Here is a 23,975-nt window from a genome sequence, read left to right as displayed (position 1 = left end):
TAATGAAAAATTTCAATTTTTTACAAATATTTAAATTTGTTTTTTCATCTGGATATTTATTTTTTACACCTGCTTCAGAGAATTTGATGATTTTCTGCACCTGCTTTAGAGAGTTTGTTGGCAACTTGAAACTTATTAGTACCTGTACGTTGTATTGCCATAGTTTTAAGTAAAATGGGTTTTTGGATCGACATGGTTGGTATTTGATTCTGTAACTTGGAGTGATTTGTTTGGCCCGAACGTGTTAGCAAGAATCCTAATCCTACCTAGTGCTGCAATCTAGGTATTGCTTAAACAACCTGCAACATTATGTACGTAACCTGCTTAACCAACCTACCTAGTGCTGCAATTGGTCTATTCCTGTACGTCCCTCTGCTTTTTCTTTTTTGATTTTCTTACCGATACAAATGGGAACTCTTTTGTTATACGCCCTATACCCAAAAAAATTTCTTTGGAAGATCCTAACACGAATTATGTACACAATGAGGATCACAATCATTGATACAGTGATGAAATTGGTCATGATCAATATTTATGGGATCCATCAATTATCTGCTTATGAAATAACTGAAGGTGAACGTGAGTTTTTCATGAAATTTGTAAACTTATGCAACAAACAAGTTATTCCTTCTCTTTTTTAGTTGAATTCAATGGTTGGGAGTAGGTATTTGTCTTGTCATCTTTATCATTCATGAAGTTAAACATTTAATTCTCGCACAAGCTATTGAATAAGATTTTCTCCATCTCATTTAATGTAGTATTTATTTCAAATGAAATATCAGAATTTAAAGTTAATACAGCTAATGATATATATGAAATCAATGTTAACACGTCTTTTAAAAAAAATTAAATAATGTTAAATCATGTACATCATTTGATGTATCAACTTTAAATTCTGACCATAAAATAAATATGAATTATTTCATTTAAAATGAAAAAAAATCCAATTCTGTCTACCGCACCCAATTCAACGGTTGGGTTGGTTTGAAGTGATCTAATTGCTAAAGTGCATAATTACACCATGCAGGAAATTTAATGCAGAAGGAAATCATTGAGATGATTTAATGCAGAAGCAAATCATTGCTTCTTCTTCAAAAAGAAGAAGAAAGAAAACTTGTGCATTATAGTTTTTGCATCCTGGCCTCCATCAGTTGCCCGTTCCTGTTCCAACAGCATCCGTTCCTCTGCTTAGCCTGTACTATTTAGTATTTCCAATGCATCAACTTCAATCATAACACGTACGTTGAAGCCACAAGTTTCTACAAAATTTTGGCCCCGTTTCAAAACCCATTTTTCTTGCCCCTCCCCCCCCCCGCGCCAACTTGCTACTGTATTTTTGGCATTTGTTTTTAAAATGTGATGCAGCCTTTCACTGGCCGACAGCATTTCCCTTTTGGGGAAGATGGAAAATAACAAAAGAAGGGATAAAATGAAAAAAAAAAAAAAAATTAGGGAAAGCGGGGTAAAATAAAATAGATAAGTCTGCAAAGATGTCACCTACTTCGAGGTAAAAATTGGAGGGTGAGAGAAAGAAGTTTTCAAACCGGGCCTCTATCGCCTTACATGCTGCTCACGAATCAGCTAAAGTTAGATATATAAGTTACAACTGGTACAACTTTTCACTTTAATTCCTCCATATATAGTGGCCTCCCGGCTTTGTAGAGCTAGCTTTGTGAAACTCTTCCATGGATTCTATAGGCATATAGATTTTTAATAATTTAATTTGTCCAACTCTAAACTTTTTGCATGTTAATTATATGATCCAATTTTCCGATCATCGAAAGGTTTATTCAAGATATATAGCCCCCATTAGATACCGAGTGTATATATATGATAGCGATTAGCGACCGACAGGTTTTCACATTAATTTAAATAATGGCAAGTCACTGTCTAGCTTGGTTTATAATTTTTTTTATTTATTTTTTTTAAAAAAAAAAAAAAAAAAAAAAAAAAAAACCTCCAATATATGGACTATCTTAGGAAAATAAAATTTATTTAATTAATATATTTTTTTAGTTGGGTTATAAACTGATTTGACTACTTGTCATGATGCATCTGATACGACCCCATCCTTATCAAATTCGGTGTCAAAAGCTAATAACTAATTAGTTCCACACCTTACACTTGGCTGATTCTATAGTTTCGTAAATAATAATCTTAAATAAATAAAAATTGATATCTATTTGTTCATAAACTGTCGAAGTTATTAAACTGTTACTTCACGTGCACCGTACGTCCGATCCTCCATAAAATTAGGTGAGTAACGCTCCATAAATTTTATAATACTCCTATCACTATTCATATTTATTATCACCATTTCAAATGTTAAAAAATAATAATAAAGATAATCATGCTTCTTTATTAGGGACATATCGCATATATGTCCCATATAAAAAAAAAAAAAAAAAACAAAATAAATTCAAATTTGTGGTAAATTTTGTTTGGGAGTAAGTTAAGGACGTATGGGTGTTCGATATTTTGATAGTTTAAAGAATTTGAAACAAAATTTAGAAAAGATGTTTGGGAGTGTGAATTGAATTGAATATAATTGAGAAAAATATTTATAAAATTGATTTTTTTTATTATTATTATAAAACAAAAAAACTGATTTCAAATATATATATATATATATATATGGGTTTTATTATTTTGAAATTCAAAAAATATTCAAACAAGTTTTTGAAATATAATATAATCTAAATTATATTGGCCGTTCACAGTTGACACCCTAATGGCGATGTTTGGCAAAGGCCAGTGCTAGCCACTATTCACATAACTTTTTTTTTACTTTTTCATATTTTTTCAATAATAATTAATATGAAAATATTTTTATTTTTTATTTACTTTTTATATCACATCAATAATTTTTTATTATTATTCAAATAAACAAATTCACTATTATACAAAACAATTTCACTTTTTTATACATTTTTTTTTTTAATTTTATATCACAACTTCACCTTTTACTAAGTCTAAAATCAACGATCACTATAATGTTACGTATAAACACTTGCCAAACATCATCTATATTTGTTGAACCCCAAATATTAGTAGTTGACAAAAATGATTTTCAAAGTCAAAAGAAGCATTTAGTGCGTAGAATTCCTTTTACGCTCCTCATATTAATGGTGCCGTGCTTGTACTGTTCGAGGAAAAAGAAGAACATGCAAAGAAAAGAGAGAAATTACTGCCGGATTTAAAATTGTTGTATTTAATGTTGTGTATTAATAAAAATATAATGCATTAAATTTGATAATGTAGCAGTAAAAATTAAAGTGATATGTATTTTTTAAGTAGGTAAGAAACACATGTTTTTTTATTAATGTTATTAAAAAAGTATGTGAGAAACACGTGCTAGTAAAACAACATATGCTTCTCACATGTCAATCTTAAATATAATTTGTATGAAATTTCTTACAAATTAATTTATAAAAAAATTTTGTCTTAAAAAAAATTAATGACTAATTTTTACTAACACGTCATTAAAATTATATAACAATCTATTAAATAAAATTATTTTTTAAATTTTAGCGGGTAGAAAGCCAATAGATCATTCCAAAATGTTTCTGTTCTCCCTAACCCACCCCCACACCCAAAAAAAAATATAAAAAATAAATAAATAAATAAACATGCTACCTATTTAGGTGGAATATTATTTCTTAATTAGTGGCCTGTATTTGTTTTTTAAGTACTTGTCAACTATACACACTACAATTTGTGAATTAGCTGGAATTGAATTATGTAAGATGCAGCGTGCAACTCCAAAACGTGTGCTGAGTATATATGTAACGTGCATGTCCCATTTTTTTCTTTTTTCTTTTTTCTTTTTTTCTTTTTCAGAAATGCTTCCTAATTCTTCGTTTCTCATCCTCAAAGAATCGGGAAATGATACTTATACTCTTGAAGTACAACAATGGTACAACAACAAGACACATTGTGGTGGGACCTGAGTATTTTGATCATTTCCCTTAGGGTATTTATTTTTTGGAAAGTCTTAATTATGAGTCATCCGTTAAGATTTTCTGTTAAATCCTATCAAAATTTTCAAAATTTTCCTTTTTTTTTTTTCTAGGAAAAAAGAAAAAAAAAATTGTTAGAATTTAAGTGTTGGCCGGTTGGAATTTAACGGAATTTACAAAAATACTCATACCTGAATCTTTGAAAATTTTTATAAATTTTTTTAAAGAAATAAACACAGGGTATTTTAAATTTTTTGATAAGATTTAATGAAAAATCTTAACAAAAGGCCCCTAATTAAAACATTTTAAAGTTCAAGTACCTTATGTCGAAAAGGGTGAAAGTTAAATAACTTTAAGTGCAGTACGTTATCCCTTAATATTTTTTTTCTTCCTCTAATTAATACTTAATTGATAACCTTAATTAAACTTACTGACCATCAACCATTAGTCTGTAGTCCAACCCATTTGCAATAAATATATACAGTTGACTAGGGTTTATCGATCTGGCTCTCAAGCAAACTTGAACACAAATTTTAGCGGTTGGATACGTCAACCTGAAATCAAATCAGTAAAGAGAAAGAAAAGGAATTAGCAACGGCTCAGATGGGCGGCTCCCCGGATACAACCGGCCGTAAAAGCTAATTAATTAAGGTCAAAAGTTTTAGCCATTTATCCAAGTAACGTAACTCTGCCGCATATTTTCATGTGTTGGTCACCTTAATTCCCACCCGCATGCATATATAGTTTTTCTTCTATTACTATATATATATACGGTTATTTTTAATTAATAGTTAATACATATTAATATAATAATTAAGGCACGGTTGGAAACTTAGGGAATAATTAGAAGTAGTAGTACTGTATCAATAGTTGCACTTAGGTTATCCGCCGCACCCACTTTCCATCCTCCAAATATCCTCAATTCGGCCTACAAAAGGGTGTCAACCTATTTGTCCCCTAAATTCCGAATTGGTAAAAGAAATTAAACATTTTCCCAATTGGTTCAAGAAATATAATCTGTTAGGCAGTGACATAAAAAGCAGCTAGCCACCCATTATATTTCAGCTCACCAAATCATAACGCTTGGGTAAAAACATGCACGCCAACGCCAACGCCAAGGCCAAGAAACACAAGTACAAGTACCATCCCCCATATAACACATGACCACTACCGCCCCGATTCCCTATCATCCCAACACCATGATCGCCCTTGCCAATCTCACCTCTTCTTCTTCCTCTGATGACCACCTTGCCGCCGGATACTTCAGTTTCCGGCTCTTTTTCTTGCAAGATATCCAAATCCTAGAGCTCTTCTTAGCTCTTTTTGTTTTCGTAGCCATTCGCTCGTTAAGGCAAAAGAAGCTTCAAGGCCTACCCGTTTGGCCCGTCCTCGGAATGCTACCTTCCTTGGCGGCCGGCCTTCGAACCAACATGTACGAGTGGCTCACCGATGTTCTTCGCCACCAAAACGGAACGTTTAGATTCAAAGGCCCTTGGTTTAGTAGTCTCAACTGCGTCGTGACGTCCGACCCCCGTAACTTGGAACATCTTCTCAAGTCAAAGTTCCCGAATTTTCCTAAAGGGCCGTATTTCAGGGACACGGTTCGTGATCTTCTCGGCGACGGGATATTTAGCGCCGACGATGACACCTGGCAACGACAAAGGAAGACTGCAAGCATTGAATTCCACTCGGCCAAGTTCCGCCAGTTGACCATCGAGTCATTGCTTGAACTCGTCCACTCCAGGCTCTTGCCCGTACTAGAGAACTCCATCAAACAGTCCATCCCTATCGATCTCCAGGACATCTTATTACGCTTAACTTTTGATAATGTGTGCATGATAGCGTTCGGGGCTGATCCTGGGTGTTTAAACCCGGGTTTGCCGGAAATACCATTTGCCAAAGCCTTTGAGGACGCAACGGAAGCCACAGTGTTCCGCTTTGTCACCCCCACGTGTATATGGAAGGCCATGAGGCATTTCAACTTGGGAACGGAGAAGAAGCTTAAGATATCAATAAAAGCAGTGGACGAGTTTGCCGACGATGTGATTCGGACAAGAAAGAAGGAGCTCTCTCTGCAATCCGACCATATTAAGAAACAAAGGTCGTCTTAAATTATTATTTATTATAAAAGTTTAAGCTTTACAAAAAATATTGGTTTATTTATTTAAATTATATTATAACACTTTTTTTTTACATCTGTTATGTATCAGGTCGGACCTCTTGACGGTGTTCATGGGGCTGAAAGATGAGGACGGGCAACCTTTTTCGGACAAGTTCCTGCGGGATATTTGCGTGAACTTTATACTTGCCGGGAGAGACACTTCTTCGGTGGCGTTGAGTTGGTTTTTCTGGCTGCTTGATCAGAATCCGGCGGTGGAGGAGAGAATTCTTGAAGAGATATGCGGGATAGTGGGTGAAAGAGAGGAGGTAAAAAGGGGAGATCAGTGCGAAAGCCCATTGATATTTAGAGCAGAAGAGATAAAGAAGATGGATTATTTGCATGCCGCTCTATCGGAGGCTCTCAGGTTGTATCCTTCAGTGCCTGTGGATCACAAGGAGGCAAGTCCTACCTATTAATATTCTTTTTCTTTTTCCCTGCTTTTTTGGAGAAATAGCATCACTTGACTTTTTCAAACCAGAGCAATTAGGCCGCCAATCATAAATTTAACATTAATTTCCCCCTATGCATATGCTATCACAGGCAATAAATACAGATGGTATTTTAAATAAAATTTATAAACGAAGAAATATATATATCCATTTCATGGCCTTCTATTTTTCATAATATTTGTAAAATAGAGAAAAGAAAGAAAAAAAATACAATCTTACGATATTTTATCATATACAATTTTATAAATCCTAATTATTATTTTTAAATTGAATTATTAGAATTTAATCACATTAATATTTCTTAATTAAAAAAATACGGGTTTGTTTGACAAAACTTTTTTATTTTAATTTTTCTTTTCCTTTTTGGGGCTAAAAGTAGGAAAACAAAAAAAAAAACCGTTACCAAACAGAGCTACTATTCGGTCAAATGATCTCCTAGTTTTGCAAGTTCTAATGAACAATATTATATGTCTCAACATTTAGGTTGTTGAAGATGATGTATTTCCGGATGGGACGGTGCTAAAAAAAGGAACAAAAGTGATCTATGCAATCTATGCAATGGGGCGGATGGAAGCCATATGGGGAAAGGATTGTAGGGAGTTTAATCCAGAGAGATGGCTGAGAGACGGCCGGTTTATGAGCGAATCAGCCTACAAGTTCACGGCCTTCAACGGCGGCCCACGCCTTTGTTTGGGAAAAGACTTTGCTTACTATCAAATGAAATCCGTCGCCGCCTCCATCATTTATCACTACCGTGTGAAGGTGGTGGAAAATCACCCAGTGGCACCAAAGCTCGCATTGACTATGTACATGAAGCATGGGCTGAAGGTGAAGCTTGATAGGCGTGACGAGTCGGAGCTTCAAAAGTACTTCAAGATTAAATATTGATGAAGGCTTTCATGGGGGTGTCAATAATAGTAGTCTTTCTATTTCTATTTCTTTCTTCTTTTATATGTGCTCTGCATAGTTCGAGTTATATCAATGGTACTGTTGCACTGCGTCAATGAGAATTATGATTGAAAATTTGTAGAGTGAGAGAGAATCATGAGAAGGTTGCATTTGGTTATGTGTTTAGCAACCTACATTTGAATAGTAATAATGGATATGGGTGTTGATTAATTGTTGATTGGAATATTAATGTTCATAATTTGATAATTAGCGATTGTTAATAATCTGATGGTTAATGGTCTACCTCTGCATTCATTCAGCCAGAAGGAAAATAAAATAAAAAATAAAAATTTATGCATTTTACTTTGCATTTTAACACAGTTATTTAAAAAACTTTATTTGTTTTTAATTTGTAGTATTTTTTTAACACATATTTGACAAGAACTCAGAGAGAGATAGGCCATCAAGGACGACAGATGGCTACTCATGAAAGAAAGCAGCACAAAAATTAAAAGAAAAAAAAAGAATAGAGGAAAGTTGGATAAACCACCCCCAACCTCCGTGAGCTACCAATTAAAAGAACCATTCACTCAGTTAACCCAAAAAGGTAAATATCAAATAAAACACAAGATGGATGATGGATCTATATCTCGCAACTTAGCAAAATACGTTTTTTATTTTATTTTATTTTATTTTTTTATGCTAATTCATGCACTTAATGCCAACTATAATTGTCTAGTTCATGTGTTATCCATGTTGAACATGTACATTCCAACAACAAAAACATGCAAAAGCCCATACATCCAAAACTTATTTGGCATTTTGTCCATGTGTGATGTTGGAATATAGAAGATTAAAGAAGAACTATTAAATCAAATCATTTCATTTTTGTATTAAATTGAAGGATCGATCAAATTGCTAACAGTAAGAACAGGTTTCTCTTTTAAGCTCTCCCATCCCACTCTTCATAGAACTCCTTTAGAAACTCCTCCATGAACTTGTGCCTTCTCTCAGCCCTCTTCCGCCCAGCCTGAGTTTAAAGCCAAACCCCCCAAATATAGTGAATATAAATCTATAAAAGTCTAACCATGCACATTCATCTGTTGTGTTGTAAGCACACACAAACGATAAGAAAACCTCATCGCTTTTACCTTGGTTTTCATCAAATCCTTGAGCTTGAGAAGCTTCTCATGAAAATGATTCACAGTAGTCTGCTCATCTTTCTTCATGTACTGTTCCTTGGATAAATCTGATCGAGGCTGAATCGTAGGATCATGTAGCACCCTGCTCCTACTTCCACCAAAAGTAAAGCAACGAGCAATGCCTGAAATTCAGAGACAGCTTAAGATTTGTGCATAGCTTGTCAGTATAATATGGATGCACTTTATACAGAAGGGCATATGAAATCCACAAATTACCAATTGCACCAATTGCATCAAGACGATCAGCATCTTGCACAATTCCCAATTCTGGAAAAAGTTCACCATTTGCAAGCCCGGCAACTTCCTCTTTAAAACCTGAAAATTTAAAGGTACATCTGTCCTAATTACTTTCACAGGAATAAATATGAACTATAGTAAAGAGTCAAAAGAAGCAAAATTTTCAGAAGTTTAATCCCATACAAGCATATAATGTGTTTCAACAAATAACAAAACGTAATAGTCAATTGAAAGGTGCTTCAAACTAAAAGCATTACAAGATAGAGTAATATAATGTCAATAGCTAAAATAAAATTCTATGCTAGTTTCATAGATGAAAAAGGTATATACCTAAAATTTTCAAATTCTGATTGAATTTAAACATAAAATGTGCACACTGCAACAAGAAATAGAGGAAATTCATACTTATGACAAAGACCAAGAAATCTGAACTAAAAATAGGAAAAATAAAATAAGCAGCCAAAACAAGTTCCAAGATTAATCTTTGAAGATGGCTCCAGGTAAAAATTATTCGTTGTGAGAATATGAACCATAAACTTCTTTTTATTCCTAAGCATCCATATCAAGTACTGGCGTACAAAATCATGTAATGATTTCCTTTTGACATCCAAATAGAATGCAATGACGAATATTAACATAGATACGTCTGTTTGTGTGTGTGTGTGTTGGGGGGACGGGGGGGGGGGGGGGGGGGGGTCAAAAGAAATGTGTGTGCATGTCACAGAACTTTGATAATTACACATTCATAGAACATTTGTACCGTATCTACTGATATGTTCATAAGCCAAACCAACCAGAAGTTTTGAGTAAACACAACTTTGCTCAGTAAGAATAGTGTTGAAGTCACTGTTGCAGGAAAAAACAACAGGAAAAAAAAAAACCTCCACTAGTGTAAATTTCTGAGAAAGCCCTGAATTGTCGCAATTATATGCAACAAACTTCACCCTAGCAGAATACTGTTGCAACAAATTTAGATTTATTCAAAAGATAGTGCCCATGGGAATTTATTGGCCATCACTAATAGTCCATAAAATTTAGAAAATATTACTGAATTGGTCCAAGTGGTTAAAGGTTTGTTCAAATCGCCCCATTGGCTTATATTCCTTAAACTCATACTAAATCTAGTAACATGTTTATACGTAATTTAAATGAAGCCTCCACCCAAAGTCTAGTTTTTGCAAACTAAGACTAGGTATTCCCAAAAAAGAAAAATGATACTATGGATTCTTTGAACAATTAGAAAAAATTCCTCTCTGCCCTTGATGAGGATCATAGGCGGTGGGATATGATTGAGGATTGTGAGCTTTAGGGGCTTAAGGTTGGGTTGTTTTGTGGGCTGTTCCTTGTCAAGTCGGTAGTGAGGCTGTTGCTTCTTGTATACTCCATGTGTACTAGGGGCGTCTTCGCTTTTTTTTAATAAATTGCAATTTCTTATCAAAAAAAAAAAAAAAAACAATTAGAAAAAAAATATATTGGATTCTGAATGTCATTTTGGGTGCTCCAAAAATATAATACATGCTAAGAATATCAGGAAAACGAGGCTATTTTGCAAAAAATAGTGTAAAAATATGCCAAAGTCTAACTGTCACTAATTGTTGTAGAGGGAGAATATGCCTCAACTATCAGAATGGGTTCTAAAACAAAAAAAAACAGTGTTCCATACAGAAAGTAGAAGAAGAAATAACAAGAACTAAGAGACGGAAATCAGAAAGGATGGATTAAATCATACAATAATCCATCTCTTCTCCAACATTCTGCATGACAGATGATCTATATTCAGAACCATAAACAATCATAACCACATTTAATCAAAAAGTCCGTCAGCTGTCAAATAGACCACAATATCTTAACAATTTTAAAATTATTCACCTATAGTTTTACCATAAAAAAAAATAGAACCTGATTTGATATCTACATGCTTAGTTATTGTCATAATCTTAAACTTGAGATGGTACCAAAATAAGAAGAAAATAAATTCAAACAAGAGCAAATGTTTAAAAGTCACAAACAATAGCCTCCAAAGAACTGACCCATTCCCTTGATAATCTGTAAAATCTTCATCTTCTTGTGCTCCTCTATGCACTCTTGCTCAAGAAAATTTTCAACAATTTTCTCATCAGATGGATCTCTACATGTCACAATAGCAGCTAATAGATCACAGAAAGAAGGGGGAAAAAAAAGGAACTAAATGAAAAATAAATAAATAAATAAATAACTTAAAACCCAAAACCAGAAAATAAAAATCTTACAAATTGGAAAGTCAAAAACTCAGCCATGGTTTGCCCAGAGAAACATGAGTTTCACAGCATAACAATCATAAAGGAGTGCAATTGAGGGGATACGGCTTTAAATGTGTATGCAATAATGAGTGAATTACATATGTATTTATATCTTTGTCCAGTGTAATAAGCATAACAGAAATCCTTGTATGTGCCATTTGTGGAAGAACACACACAAAAAAAAAAGAGGATAAACTTCAGTAGTAGAAAATGGGACACAAAACCTCAATAATATAATGCACGTCTTTGAGCACTAATATATTAAAGATAATCATAAGAAAACCCATTGGTAAGTATCACTTTATAAAAGCCTAACCAACAGACTCTTTTTGCATTTTGAAGCACAATAAGAACCAGTTTCTTACATTAAGCAAGCAAGAGAAATACAAACCTCAAGTATTTGTAGTCACCTGCATGCAGCAACCAATAATTAAAAAGATCAGTAGCTTTATAAGATTGCATTACAATATATGTGTGCGCGCGCGTGCCAGCATGCTTTCTTGTTTTTATGTGTTTTAACCTTGCACCCACACACACTCGCGCACATGCAGAAAATGAAAAGAAAAACAGTTTAAATTACGCGTGCGCGGGGGGGGGAAGCTTGTGTATATTTGGGTACATATGCATGTTTTTTGCACCATTAATATAGCCTACAAATGAAAGAAGAGGGAAGAACTAACCACCTACACCAGATTCATAAGTTAGAATAAAAAGCGTGTCTGCTAGTAGGAGCGTGAGGAATAATAACCTATATCATGGAGAAGTGCAGCAAGCTCTACCTGCGAAGGAAAAAATTAAGATTTAGAAAGATGTAAATGCAAATTTGAAAAAAATAAAAATAAAAAAGCAACGCATGGATGAGCTGAAGTTCTCTTTCAATTGTGTGGTACTGAGGAATATGAACTATGGAGATAAGTCTATGCAACATAAAAAGGCAATGGTTCTAGTGTCAACCAAAGACACACACATAGGCAGGGGACAAGGTGATTTGTCAATTTAGAAAAAAAAAAATAAAAGGAACAAACAAATGTGAAACAATCACATATATGGGCAGCTTGAAAAATGGTTTTGAGGGTAGCTCCATTAATTATTGCGATGATTATGCAACCTCCCAACGTCGGAAAAGCAAGGCTCGTGGACCTTAGGTCTTTTGGGTTTTTGGGTAGAAGAGTGTGGTTCTTGATGGTTCGGGTTTGAGGGCTTTTGGTTTTTGAGGGTTTCTTTCTTTTTGTGGACTACTTCGGCTGCTCCTGTATATACTTCTTGTATACTTTGGGACGCCTTATGCTTTTTCAATAAAACTTTTATTACTTATTAAAAAAAAAATTGGTTTTGAGACCTCACGAACTACTCATTGCCAAGCCTGCTATTTGATCATTTTCCTACTTCTCCAAGAACTCCCTAACATGTTGATCTGATAGAGAGGAAAATTCGAAACAAGTCCCAATGACATTTCTAAGGATGCTAAAAAGTCATAGGGATACTTTTAAAAATTGTAACCCCAAATAGAAAAATGTGGCACCTAATGTCAATTAGGTGGGAAATTAAAGTTCACACCAGTCATGAAATTCATTCTTTACTAAAAAATGAAAAAACAGCCTCACCATACTTTAGACATGTTTCAGAAAGCCGAGATGCCAATTCATTTTTCAATGAGTGAAAAGATGTATCGAACACCTTCCTCCCATCCACATTCTATTAAATCTCATAAACCCACAAATTCATATCCCTTTAACATAATATAAATTGAGCATCCACGATTTCCAGCACAAAAATTAAGACCCCCACTGTTTGTTTGCCGAGAAAACACTACAAAGGAAACTAATTCAGCTAAACGAGTGTACCGAAAACATAATTAAGAACCCAATTGAAAGAGAAGCATAAGGTCTCTATTTTCCTACCATTTCTTCCTTTTTGCTCAAGTTTCTTGGCAACCAAACAGACTATACAGCTAAGCAGAAAAAAAAAAAAAAAAAAAAAAAAAAAAAAAAAGAGGAGGGGTTTACTATTTCCATGGAGTCAGGGTTGGAGAAGAGGCCTTCCTCACGTGCGAGGGAGAGGGCAAGCTCTCTGACCCTCCACACGTGCGCTGCGTCGTGAGACGCATCGTTCCCTCTCATGGCTCTCTCCACCAGCTCCTCCGCGTTCCTCACCGTCTCTTTCCTTGCCATCTCTCTCTGACTCTCTGTGCGTGTGCACGCGCGTATGTATTTCGTGGGTTTTGTTTCCATAGAAAAAAAACAAAAAAAACAAAAAAAACAAAAAAAATTGTCCATTTAAGTTTTTCTTCATTTTATGTGCGTGGCTATCTCTTTTCGTAGTACAATGCTGCTTGCAAAACCTTTATTTTTATTTTTATTTTTTTATAGAAAAAATATTTGTCATAAAATATAATTATTCAAATAATCTTCATGCCTGCCCGAGTATGATTGAAGGGTATTTCAAGGATATGTTTTTGCTCGTGTTCCCTATATAAGGGAATCGGATGAAGTTAAAGAATCTCGTAATAATCATGCACTCATACTCTTACATTTTTGTGCCAATACCACTTTATGCGATCCATTCTTTGACTTTTTGCCAAAATGAGGTAAAAAAAAAAACACATCCATTTTATATTTGTTATGTTCACATTTTGCGTTGCTTCTTTTGTTTGGATGTCTGTTGGAGAGCCTATCTCTCTTGATCTATTTGTTTTTTGGAACCCTTAAACTTATTTAAAAATGGTGTATTAAAAAGTAATAAAATCAATTTATCAGATATAATCTCTTTCATTGTTGATGTTGATTCAATATCGAATTATCTCTTATACAGAGTGGTTTTACTTACTCCAATTTAACATCTTGACTTTAAAAAATAATTTAAAAAGAAAAAAATGTAACATCTTGGTGACAGGTGTCATGCACTATCCCTCTAGACTTTTCCACCCCAAAAAAAAAAAAAAAAAAAAAAAAAACACAGAGAAGGAAATCTCTTTGTCAACGCCCTTCTCGAAGGTTAGATATCGTATAGAGAGTGGTGATCGAAGTTTTCCGTTGGCACCATTGCGTGAGAAAATATTCTAAACGGCGTGACGTTTTTGGTTAAACTCTAAATCCAGAAAGGTTGAAAATTGAAATACCACCGAACCTAAGGGGAGGGGAGATTGCGTCCGTAAGGTCCGTTGATTTGTCAAAACTAACATCGATCTGCCAAGTTCTTGTTTTTCTACCGAGAGTTTGAGTGAAACAATGGGTGAGGAAGGAGTACTTCCATAGTTCTTCTAGTGTTTCTTTTATATCTTTTTAATAACGACGTAATTTTTAAAATTATTATTTAATTAAAATTTAATAATGATTAACTACAAGTTTAATAATAATTTTAAAAGACATATTATTATTGAAGGGACATAAAGACTTTTAGCATTATTCGTCCGTGAGAAGTTCGATCGATTGGCATTTGACCGCTGCTACGATTGGGTGCTCTCTATGCTACATTCTGCTGATCAGGACCTAATCATGTTTTCCATTACCATCTTATTATATTAATTCCATCAACCCAACCTCCTGCCATTCCATTATAATTAGAGTTAGAATTAGGATTTTTTGGATGGGTCCAAACCTTTGTAGTAAATAAATAAAGATGTATCATTTATAGATAAGATATACTGGGCTTGTTTGATAGAATACAAAACAGAACAGCGTAGTGTTGTTACTGTTCACGCATTTTTATTTTTATTTTTTCATTTTTTTATACTTTCCACCACCAATCAACATCAAAACATTTTCACTTTTTATATCACATCAATAATTTTTTATTACTGTTCAAATAAAAAAATTCACTGCAATACAAAACTTTTTTACTTTTTTATACAAATTCTTTTTATTTTATATCACATCATCACTTTTTACTAATTTCAAAACTAACAACCCACTACTCTGTTCTGTTCTGTACATGTCTTTGCCAAACAAGCTCACTATTTCAGAAAATATGTCACCATCTCATAAGACGATGACGCATCATTTGTGAACCACTTTTGAAGATAAAAATTTGAAAAATATAGCATTTCCTAATAAATAAATATAATTATTCCATGTGTGTGCGCGCGCGCGTTTATGTAAAATAAAAGCATACAAGTTTATGAAAAAGAATAAGAAAAAAAAAATCCAAATAAATAATTGGGAGATCTTCAAAATGTCGACCACTTTCATTTTTCGAATCAATTGTCTATACGACTATCTATAACTCAATGAATAGCTGTCTACTTTTTTAAAACTTAGCCCTCACTTGACCAAGAAAAAAGAAAAGAAGAAAAAAGCTTAATAGCCAATACATAGAAGTTAAAACGAAGTATCCTGGCAAAGATTGCAAGGTGTAGAATAGCATATACTTTTTTTTTTCTTTTTTTTCTTTTTTTTATTTTTTTAAAAAAAGAAACAACGGCAGCATCAGATTCCAAATATATATAAGCAAAATCTAGGTCTTATAACATTATGCGACATAAATATATGTAAAGTCCGTTTGGGTATGCGATATTAAAAAGTGAGATTTAAAAATAACAATTTTAAAATGTGCAATTTGAAAAAATATATATATTTTTAAAATACAATTAAACGTTTGGCAAAATCGTAGTTTAACCTTTAAAATTCAGAGTTTTAATAAAAATCACACATTTGCCTAGGATTTTTCACAAAAAAAAAAAAAAAAAAAAAAAGCCAAAACAAAAATCTTCTATTTTAAATCTTAATTTTTTAAAACGCAATTTTCAAATGTTTAATTTTTTATGATTTAATTTAAATTCGCACTACTTATTTATAAAATCGCATTCTCCAACCTTCTTGTAACTTTGGTTGCTTGTGATTCACGTTTTAAGTTGACATGGGCTCCCGACGTCAGAGGTTTTATTTCTATCCCTGCAGCCGGCTGGATTAATTCCACGACCTTCCATTATCCCATGACGTTCGATCATCAAATTCTTAATATATATATATACACGACCATCATGTGCCATATCTTCTTTTGCTCAAATGAATTGGTAAAAGCCCCTCGATCCTTCTATCTTCTTTTTATTATTTTTTTTTTCTTTTCAAGTAAAGTTCCTAACAATATTTCTATATTTAAAATATATATATATAATGACTTTTGAGCACTATTACATCAACTCCAATAAGTTAGTATTTAGAATTATTACTCCGATACGATACTTATTTAGCATATAATATTTATGCTGGCTAAAAGTTTTTTCCTTTTTTTTTTTTTTTTCTCTCTAGTTTGAGATATTTAAGAAGTGCAATTTTTTCAAAATTCATTCACTTTATCAATATATTCTAAGTGCAGGCAGCATACAATAGTGAAATGGATTTCATGATTTGGATGCTTTTGATTTATATATATATATAAAAGATCTTTTGTTTGTTGCAAAGCACTAATACATATTATGTTGTCTGTAGCAAGAAGAATCTACATCGTGGGACCTATAAAATCTTAGGGTATTTGGTAGGATTTATGTGGATATATATATATATATATATATATATATATATATATATAGAGAGAGAGAGAGAGAGAGAGAGAGAGAGAGAGAGAGAGAGAGTACAAAGTAGTGTATTAGGCCAATGGCGGGTGACGGCTATGTTCTGGCCCTCGGCTTATTTTTATAACGGGGCAGGTAATTGGTGTTTTAATAGGCCCTACATGGGTTTTCTATTAGGAAAAATTATTAAGTTTCTATTTATGGTTTGATCTTGTAATAAAAAAATTCTTATGATTTCAAATTGAGTATATAAATCCATGTGGTATGCCTACCTGACAAAATGATTACTTCATACAAATTGCGGCTATTTTTCTGACATAATCCTTATGAAATTACAACTTCACCCTCAAATAAAAATCATAAAAAAAAAAAAAAAAAAAAAACACACACACCAAATTGGTTAGGGTAACGGAAGGACCCATAAACCTATGTGAGTGGTTTGGTTAACCTCTTTAAATTGTTACAAGGGTCTTCGTCGATCGCTCCAAATGCTTTTATAGGGATGGATTGACCATCCCCAAATAGGCAAATACTGGTTTCAGAAGTGGTCGAACAACTCAGATTAGTTATGAGGTGGTTCGGCCACGCCAACTGTCAGTTATGAAGGTGGTCGCCCAAGTTATAAGAATGGTTCGAACACTCCAAAGGATAATTTTTTGGATGGTTGGCCACATCATGGGTCAATTCTAGGCCATTACCTCAAGCTATAGGAGCAGTTCAGCCACTCTCAAATCAAGTATTTTTTTATATGTTTTATAACTTTCTATTTGAGGCTAAAAATGCAATTTAATAAGAGTTTTATCAAAAAAAATTGATCAAAATATCATTGGGGTGGTTGGCCACCTCATGGCTCACTTATAGACCACCCTAGACTATGGGAGTAATTTGGCCAGTCAAGTTTTTTTTTTTTTTTTTTTTTTTTCTTTATATCCTTTTTCTATTTTTTAAATTATCAAAATTATAAGAATGTATCATTTTATTACATTGACATAGCCAAAAAAAAAAAAAAAAAAAAAAAAACCCTCGTTTTGAAATCACATAAATTTATTTCCTAGAAAGCCAAACAATCGATAAATTATAGTTGAATTTGCAGCATAACGTGGAGTAGACGGTGAGAAAAAACTGAAGTATTTGCCTTCATTGATGAGCGTATAAAAGGTGTACTTGACTGTCTGAGGGTACAAATACAGCGAAAGTCAAAGTCATCCCTTTGAACCACGCAAATGGAATACTCCTGGCAAAAAGCAAAAAGTAAATAAATAAATAGAAGATGTAGAAAGTAATTAATTATATATATTCAATTGAAAAGAATGCATTATCCAGAATTAATTCCCTATGCCTTGGCCTTGGGTTATATATAATGTTTTCAAGTTTGGGTAGCTAATCCATTGATTAAAGAAATGGCTCACCGGGTTTTATATATATATTATTGTTATATTTTGACCACCTTATGCATTTCATATTAATTCAACTTTACCAATAATTCCAGCCAACCCTTATATTCCATTGCTTTTGAATGAAAGACTAATTCTAATTTCAAAAGCTTCCCAAAAAGTATGAAAAAATACAATGATTGGTCAAATAGTACTGGAAGAATTTCTAATTAAATGGCAAACGACTCCACTTTTTATATTAAAAAAAAAAAAAAAAAAAAAAAAAAAAAAAAAAGTAAAACAAAAACATTCATATTTTTTATATCACATATTCAATAACTTTTTATTACTATTAACAAAAAAAAAAAAAAAAAAAAAATCTATTTAAAAACATAGCTTTTTCTTACATAAAATTTCAAACTTTTTTCTATTTAGTACCACGTTAATATCACATTAATAACTTGTTACAACTATTCAAACAAAAATTGTATACCTAACATACACGCAATGTTGGTTTCACCGTCATTAATTTGGAAATCCCAAAGCAATTGATCATTAATTATTCCTCAACGGTATTGGCGATTCTAGAAGGTTGCGTGGAATTAAGAAAAGTTCAACTTTTCTTGAAAGAATCTTCCTCAATGGATCGTACGTTCATTGTCAAGGGATCGCGTGTCCGTAGTTAGTTAATTAACAAATACGAGGCCCGCGCGGGTTCAATCATCGTCGGTGCAGCTTAACATGCTACGTGCAGAAGTAAAAACCTCACCGGTCACCAACTGTACCAGCCGAAAGCTCGAGCTAGAGAGAGTAGAGCCGTAGCCGTAGCCGCCGCCGCCGCCGCCTATTAATTAACTATAATTCGCGCGCGCCCAGTTGGCAGTTCAGTGTAGAACAAGGCAACGGAGAAGGTGAAAACGTGTAAAGACTACGACTGAGCCCCCAAGTCCAAGTCGTCCCCTCCAAAACCAATCCCCAATCCATTTACTGCCAATCAAATTAACTAATTAAACACACAAATGTATATATATAAAATACTACAAATAAAAAAATACTTAATTTCTTTGTCAACATTTATTATACGGAATTTCAGATATTAATTAGTGACCCAACCCAGCCCAACCGTGCCAGTAGAATTCGCATTCATCCATGCCGATTCCTCTCCGCGTGTTCCATGGCCAAACCCCAAAAGAAAACCAGTCAAACCAAAACCACAAGCACCTCTTTCCTAGGCTGCTGCTTTGGATATTCTAGCAAAACTTCCGACCAAAAGTCCGCCGAGATTATCCGATCCGATGGCCAGAAGAAGACGCGTTCGCGTTGGTATACGTATTCTTGGTACGAGTTCCGACTGAAGAAGTCCGGCGCGAAAACCGTGCCGGTCGAATCCACCCTGTCAGAGAAAGCAAATCCGAAAAACAAATTTCCGAAGCCGAAGTCGAAGTCAAAGTCCGACAAGCTCGCGACGGCGAAGCGAGTAACCAATCATAAGCCGCCAAGTCAGATTCCGGTAGTGGTGCCAGTTGCTTCAGATCATCAAGCCCCTCAGGAAAAACCTGAAGAGGTATGTGTGATACAGTGATCGATCTCTGTATTCGTTTGTATTCTCTTTTCTTTTTTGGGTTTTTGAGAAGAAAAAAACGCTGGTACTTTATGTTTCAGACAACGAACGGGCCATCACGGAACATCATCCTCGAAAAACGGGATCATGCGGATCGTGCTTCCAAGGAGGACACGTGTCAAAAACGGTCCTCTTTCTGCCGGAAAATAGAAGCCATCAGAGCCGGGTCCAACCAACCCGGTTCACCGGAGGCCAAGCCCAAGCTCACTCGACCCGCTTCGATTTCACACTCCGCGTCTTTACCCGTTTCGTTTCCCGAGAAGCGGGTTGCAAACCCTTCATCATCGACGCTCTCTCGAGGTACGTTGAAGAAACCAGCCCGGAAAAAAGATGAATTATCCGAGAAACTTGACCCGGTGATTGGTTTGTCTATTGTCATGGTCACCTTAATAATAATGTTGTTATGGGGTCGGTTATGTGCCATTCTTTGTACGTCGGCGTGGTTTTATTTCGTGCCCCGTTTAGCAAACGTGACAAATTCCGACGATGTCGTGGGAAAAAATCCAAATTCACGTGATTATGATTCCGAGGAGTACAAGAAGAAAGTGGTGTTAGAAGGATTTCTTGAAAGAAACCACCGCAACGGGGGAACTTTGTAGTGATGATCAGCTGTTGACGTATTTAATTGTTTTACTACAGTGAGCCGCATGGCATTTTGTGTAAATAATTAAGCTGCGTGCAGATGAATCGTACATGTCTATAGTACTAGTTCTTCTGTAAGCTTGATTTTGTCTGTTAAGTTTTGAGATAGGTACCCTTTTTTCCATTTTTTTTTTTGGGTCTGTCTCGGAGATGATGTGCGAATAAGGACATAAAGGTGAAGAATGGCACTTTTTTCCCCAGAAAAGGTATGCATCACATTCAAAAGAAGTCTTTATTGATTAAATATGCCTGTGGATCAGCATCTAAACCAAAAAGATCCAAAAAAACAGTTCCATCATATCCTCCAATTAGAGTCGAAAGAAGATATCTCCAATAGAAGTACCTAGAATCCGGCACCCATATAGAAAAAGGCAATATTAAGACCCAGCTTTCTCAATAGTTTATCTTCTCCTGTAAGTTGCTGCAGGCATATATAAAATGATAGCATCAGCCATAAACTTCACATTGTTTGTTCTTTCCTCCTTCAATTCTCCACTTCTAACTGCAGCTATGAACTGAACTTAATAGACAAAACTTCCAATTTTCTATTTCCTCCATAAACTTCCCATCTTTTCCCTATATGCATCAATCTTTACTTCTCTAACACATGAAAGCATTGTTGATCTCAAAATATATAACAGGGAAAACCTGTTCTAATTTTTCATTCAAATCATCAGAAAACTTGTGGCTAACATAGAGTAAATAATAATAAACAATAAAAGACAGAGAGGGAGTACTCCCAGTTCACACATGGATTATTTATACTCTTAAAATAGTTTAACCTTTTTTCTTTCTTTTCTTTTTTCTTTTTCCTCTCAAATGTTTCTGCTGCTGTACTCTTTCCATTTCTTTTTCTTTTCCCCTTTTCCTTCTAATTCTCAGCAATCCCAAAATACATACGTATTAAGTCATGGACCAAAAAAGGTCTGAAAAATAATTAACTTTGTTTTGTTCAAGGCACCTTAAACTATTCTCTTCTGATTTCATCAAAACACCAATACGATTGGAATAAATTTCAGGATTGGAAGAATTTATCTGAAGCAACTTCATACTGAAAGCAATAGAACATTTACCATTTCTTTTTATAAACAAAGATGAGAAAATTGGGAATGAGCCAAAATTCTATGCAATTTGACTATGACAACAAATTCACAACCTCAACATATCTGCAGATGCATAGCTCAGAAACAATATTATGAACAACTACAGAGAAAAAACATAGTGCCAAGGCAATTGATAACATGCATTTAAAGAGAGCCAATATGTTATCCGGTAATTAACAACAGCGCTTCTCCCTCTTTAGTGTTCTGATTTTTCTGCTGTACAATACACTCAGTCGCATCAATTAAATGTTTTGGCAATGTAACCCCATAACATTGAACCAACTCCCAAGCATCATCTTCTCCAAGTCCAGTCTCTCCTCTACCAAACTCCTGCACGCTCAAACGGGCAAAGAAATTCTTAACCTTCTGTTATACTGCAGGAACTTTTAAGTACAATATCAAGACTATATATGGCATGACTGACTATTGTTAAATTGAAGACAAAGATGGCTAAGCTAAAACACTTACTCTTGTTATGTTATGGTGCTCATTAATTTTATTATCTACTAAGGATTGTGAGGGACTGAAACTGCAAATTTATAGGTATATTACAGTAATATAGCATGCAATTTTCATAAGGAATCTCTTAACTTTCTAATATTCATAAAGCATATAATTTCTCACATAAATTCCTTCAAGTTTCAAATAATCACCAGGAACACAATGAAACTGTCTGATTTTATTTTTTTTATTATTTTTTTTTTTCTAATTTATTTTGACTCAAATGTACAAAAAAAAAAAAGTTTAATCATTTGTTTTTATATACAACCAAGAAGGCATGGGATTTCAGGAAACCAAAGATGTTGCGATGTACCTATAGTTATAAATGTAATTCAAAGTTTTTTTTTTTTTTTTTTGATGAATAATGTAATTCAAAGTTATGCTAATCATATAGACAATGTAGATTTTCAATAGTCATAATTATCTTGGTATGGCTAGTTCTCGAGCTGTTATTAAGCCATTAAAAGTACAAAGCAGTTATATTTCCTTATTCATAAGATTCTGGGAACATAAGCACCTTTTTAATAGAATTTCCTCCAACTATTTTAATGCTATTAAAAAGCATGTAATTCTCCAACCCAATTTGAAAAAACCTGACCTAATCAAACACTTGACCAAATCAAATCACAAACAAACTATTAACTGTCAAGATAATTAATAAAGATTGATAATCAAATCACAAATCAAATCAAATTGATAAAGATTGCTCAAGAAGAACAATCTATGTCACAAACATACATACCTTCGTGTCTTACAGTGGGTAAAAGTGACTCTCAAGGCGTTAATTTGAACCCGTTTTGTAATAAGCTTTATCTTATTGAGAAAGGAAAAAGATAAAAAACCGTATTTAAATGAAGATTAACACAATGCATTTGAAATCTTCATAACAATCATAAAACGAAAACTAATGCAGGAAAATAAACAAATAATCACAACTAATTGGATGCTCCACCATAGCAAAAGAAAGACCGGTAAACAAAATGTTCGTCAAATACAACAGTAATTAACACAAAGAAGAAGAAGAAGAACACACAAAAATTACAAAATAACCCCACCTTAATCTAAGAGGTAGAAGATTTGTTTGGGAAACCGTCGTCGTTTCCGTTTTTTCCAAATTTAATAGAGGCCTAAAATTTTGAAGTAATGGAAAAGGAAATGAAGGAACGTAGATTTCAGTTTCACCGTGAAAATAATAGCAGCGGGTCTCGTCTATGCAGCTTCCCATCTCCAAGGTTTCATTCCAATTCGGTTTCTGAGAAATTGTATGAGACCGATCGAGAAACTCAAAATCGCATCCATTAGCACCTAACAAAACGAAATTTCAGAATCAGATCTAAAAAAAAAAAAAAAAAAAAAAAAGGAAGGTGGAGAGAGGGAAAGATTGACTCCAACCGTCAACCAAAGCCGTGCAAACGAAAAGACGAAGGAACGACAACATTTTTATCGAAACGACACGTATTGTACGACATCTTCATGTATCCAGCCGCACTGAAACGAAGTAGGCAGAGACGCTGTCTACGTGGCAGAAAAAATACATTTTCTCTTTTCTTTAACAGATTTGAAAAACAAAAACACGATTAACAGTTTAAAACTGAATAAATAAATAAAAAACACAAAACAATTTTTAAATAAAAATATATTAAAATACAATAACATAAAATAAAAAACACAATTTCAAACCAAAACCCAAAACACGTTTCAAAATCATTATCATTCATGGGTTTGTAAACCGCAAATTTCCACCCACTAAAAATCATTAATGTTTTAGTAAACGTCAAATTGAATGTTCAACGGATAATGGAGATCAAAGGTTCAAAGACATCATGAGTTTCTTTATATATATATATATATATATAAAGACAAGATAAATACATCACAATGCCTGGAAAATCAAACTTTGTGGAAAAATGGACTCCAACTCCTCTACATTAGTTCAGATCAACTTTGACGCAGCTATTCTTGACAACTTTTCTATTCAAGCAGTTGTTTGTCAAGGCAGTATTATTAAGATGGTTTCTCAAATCAGTGGCCCTTGTTCTCCTGTATTCGAA

General features: G+C 33.8%; 3 protein-coding genes and 1 long non-coding RNA gene across 5 annotated transcripts; 2 read left to right on the top strand and 2 right to left on the bottom strand.

Moving 5' to 3' along the window:
- The first annotated feature begins 4,996 nt into the window (after positions 1–4,996).
- LOC133870656 (cytochrome P450 86B1-like) lies at positions 4,997–7,688 on the top strand. The gene is made up of 3 exons (XM_062307822.1): positions 4,997–6,060; positions 6,170–6,518; positions 7,053–7,688. The coding sequence occupies exons 1-3, from the start codon at positions 5,120–5,122 to the stop codon at positions 7,455–7,457; spliced, it is 1,695 nt and encodes a 564-aa protein (XP_062163806.1). The 5' UTR covers positions 4,997–5,119; the 3' UTR covers positions 7,458–7,688.
- A 488-nt stretch (positions 7,689–8,176) lies between these two features.
- Positions 8,177–13,404, bottom strand: LOC133858466 (uncharacterized). Its single transcript, XM_062293937.1, has 7 exons — positions 13,182–13,404; positions 11,924–11,954; positions 11,567–11,585; positions 10,927–11,024; positions 8,876–8,974; positions 8,609–8,781; positions 8,177–8,487 (listed from the first exon to the last, which is right to left on the bottom strand). Exons 1-7 carry the CDS (start codon positions 13,344–13,346, stop codon positions 8,401–8,403), a joined length of 672 nt encoding a protein of 223 aa, XP_062149921.1. The 5' UTR covers positions 13,347–13,404; the 3' UTR covers positions 8,177–8,400.
- A 5,758-nt stretch (positions 13,405–19,162) lies between these two features.
- Positions 19,163–20,398, top strand: LOC133870639 (uncharacterized protein At5g23160). The gene is made up of 2 exons (XM_062307807.1): positions 19,163–19,621; positions 19,720–20,398. Exons 1-2 carry the CDS (start codon positions 19,232–19,234, stop codon positions 20,275–20,277), a joined length of 948 nt encoding a protein of 315 aa, XP_062163791.1. The 5' UTR covers positions 19,163–19,231; the 3' UTR covers positions 20,278–20,398.
- A 1,141-nt stretch (positions 20,399–21,539) lies between these two features.
- LOC133870645 (uncharacterized) lies at positions 21,540–23,460 on the bottom strand. 2 transcript variants are annotated; one of them, XR_009900757.1, is made up of 3 exons: positions 23,317–23,460; positions 23,107–23,229; positions 21,540–21,753 (listed from the first exon to the last, which is right to left on the bottom strand). It is a non-coding gene; the product is annotated as an uncharacterized LOC133870645 (long non-coding RNA). The 2 variants fall into 2 exon arrangements; XR_009900758.1 differs by lacking the exon at positions 23,317–23,460 and having other exon boundaries at positions 22,980–23,268.
- Positions 23,461–23,975: the final 515 nt, after the last annotated feature.

This window comes from Alnus glutinosa, chromosome 1 (genome assembly GCF_958979055.1).
Source record: "Alnus glutinosa chromosome 1, dhAlnGlut1.1, whole genome shotgun sequence".
Taxonomy (NCBI): domain Eukaryota; kingdom Viridiplantae; phylum Streptophyta; class Magnoliopsida; order Fagales; family Betulaceae; genus Alnus; species Alnus glutinosa.
This window is presented reverse-complemented; position numbering and strand designations above follow the sequence as displayed.

Excerpts from the sequence above, each read along its gene's own strand:
- LOC133870656 (XM_062307822.1), top strand. The coding sequence starts at position 5,120 with ATGACCACTACCGCCCCGATTCCCTATCATCCCAACACCATGATCGCC. Across the intron at positions 6,061-6,169 it reads GACCATATTAAGAAACAAAG|GTCGGACCTCTTGACGGTGT; the intron begins GTCGTCTTAAAT and ends GTTATGTATCAG. Across the intron at positions 6,519-7,052 it reads TGCCTGTGGATCACAAGGAG|GTTGTTGAAGATGATGTATT; the intron begins GCAAGTCCTACC and ends CTCAACATTTAG.
- LOC133858466 (XM_062293937.1), bottom strand. The coding sequence starts at position 13,346 with ATGGCAAGGAAAGAGACGGTGAGGAACGCGGAGGAGCTGGTGGAGAGA. Across the intron at positions 11,955-13,181 it reads ACCCTGACTCCATGGAAATA|GTAGAGCTTGCTGCACTTCT; the intron begins GTAAACCCCTCC and ends TTTCCTTCGCAG. Across the intron at positions 8,782-8,875 it reads TGATGCAATTGGTGCAATTG|GCATTGCTCGTTGCTTTACT; the intron begins GTAATTTGTGGA and ends TCTGAATTTCAG.
- LOC133870639 (XM_062307807.1), top strand. The coding sequence starts at position 19,232 with ATGGCCAAACCCCAAAAGAAAACCAGTCAAACCAAAACCACAAGCACC. Across the intron at positions 19,622-19,719 it reads CTCAGGAAAAACCTGAAGAG|ACAACGAACGGGCCATCACG; the intron begins GTATGTGTGATA and ends TTTATGTTTCAG.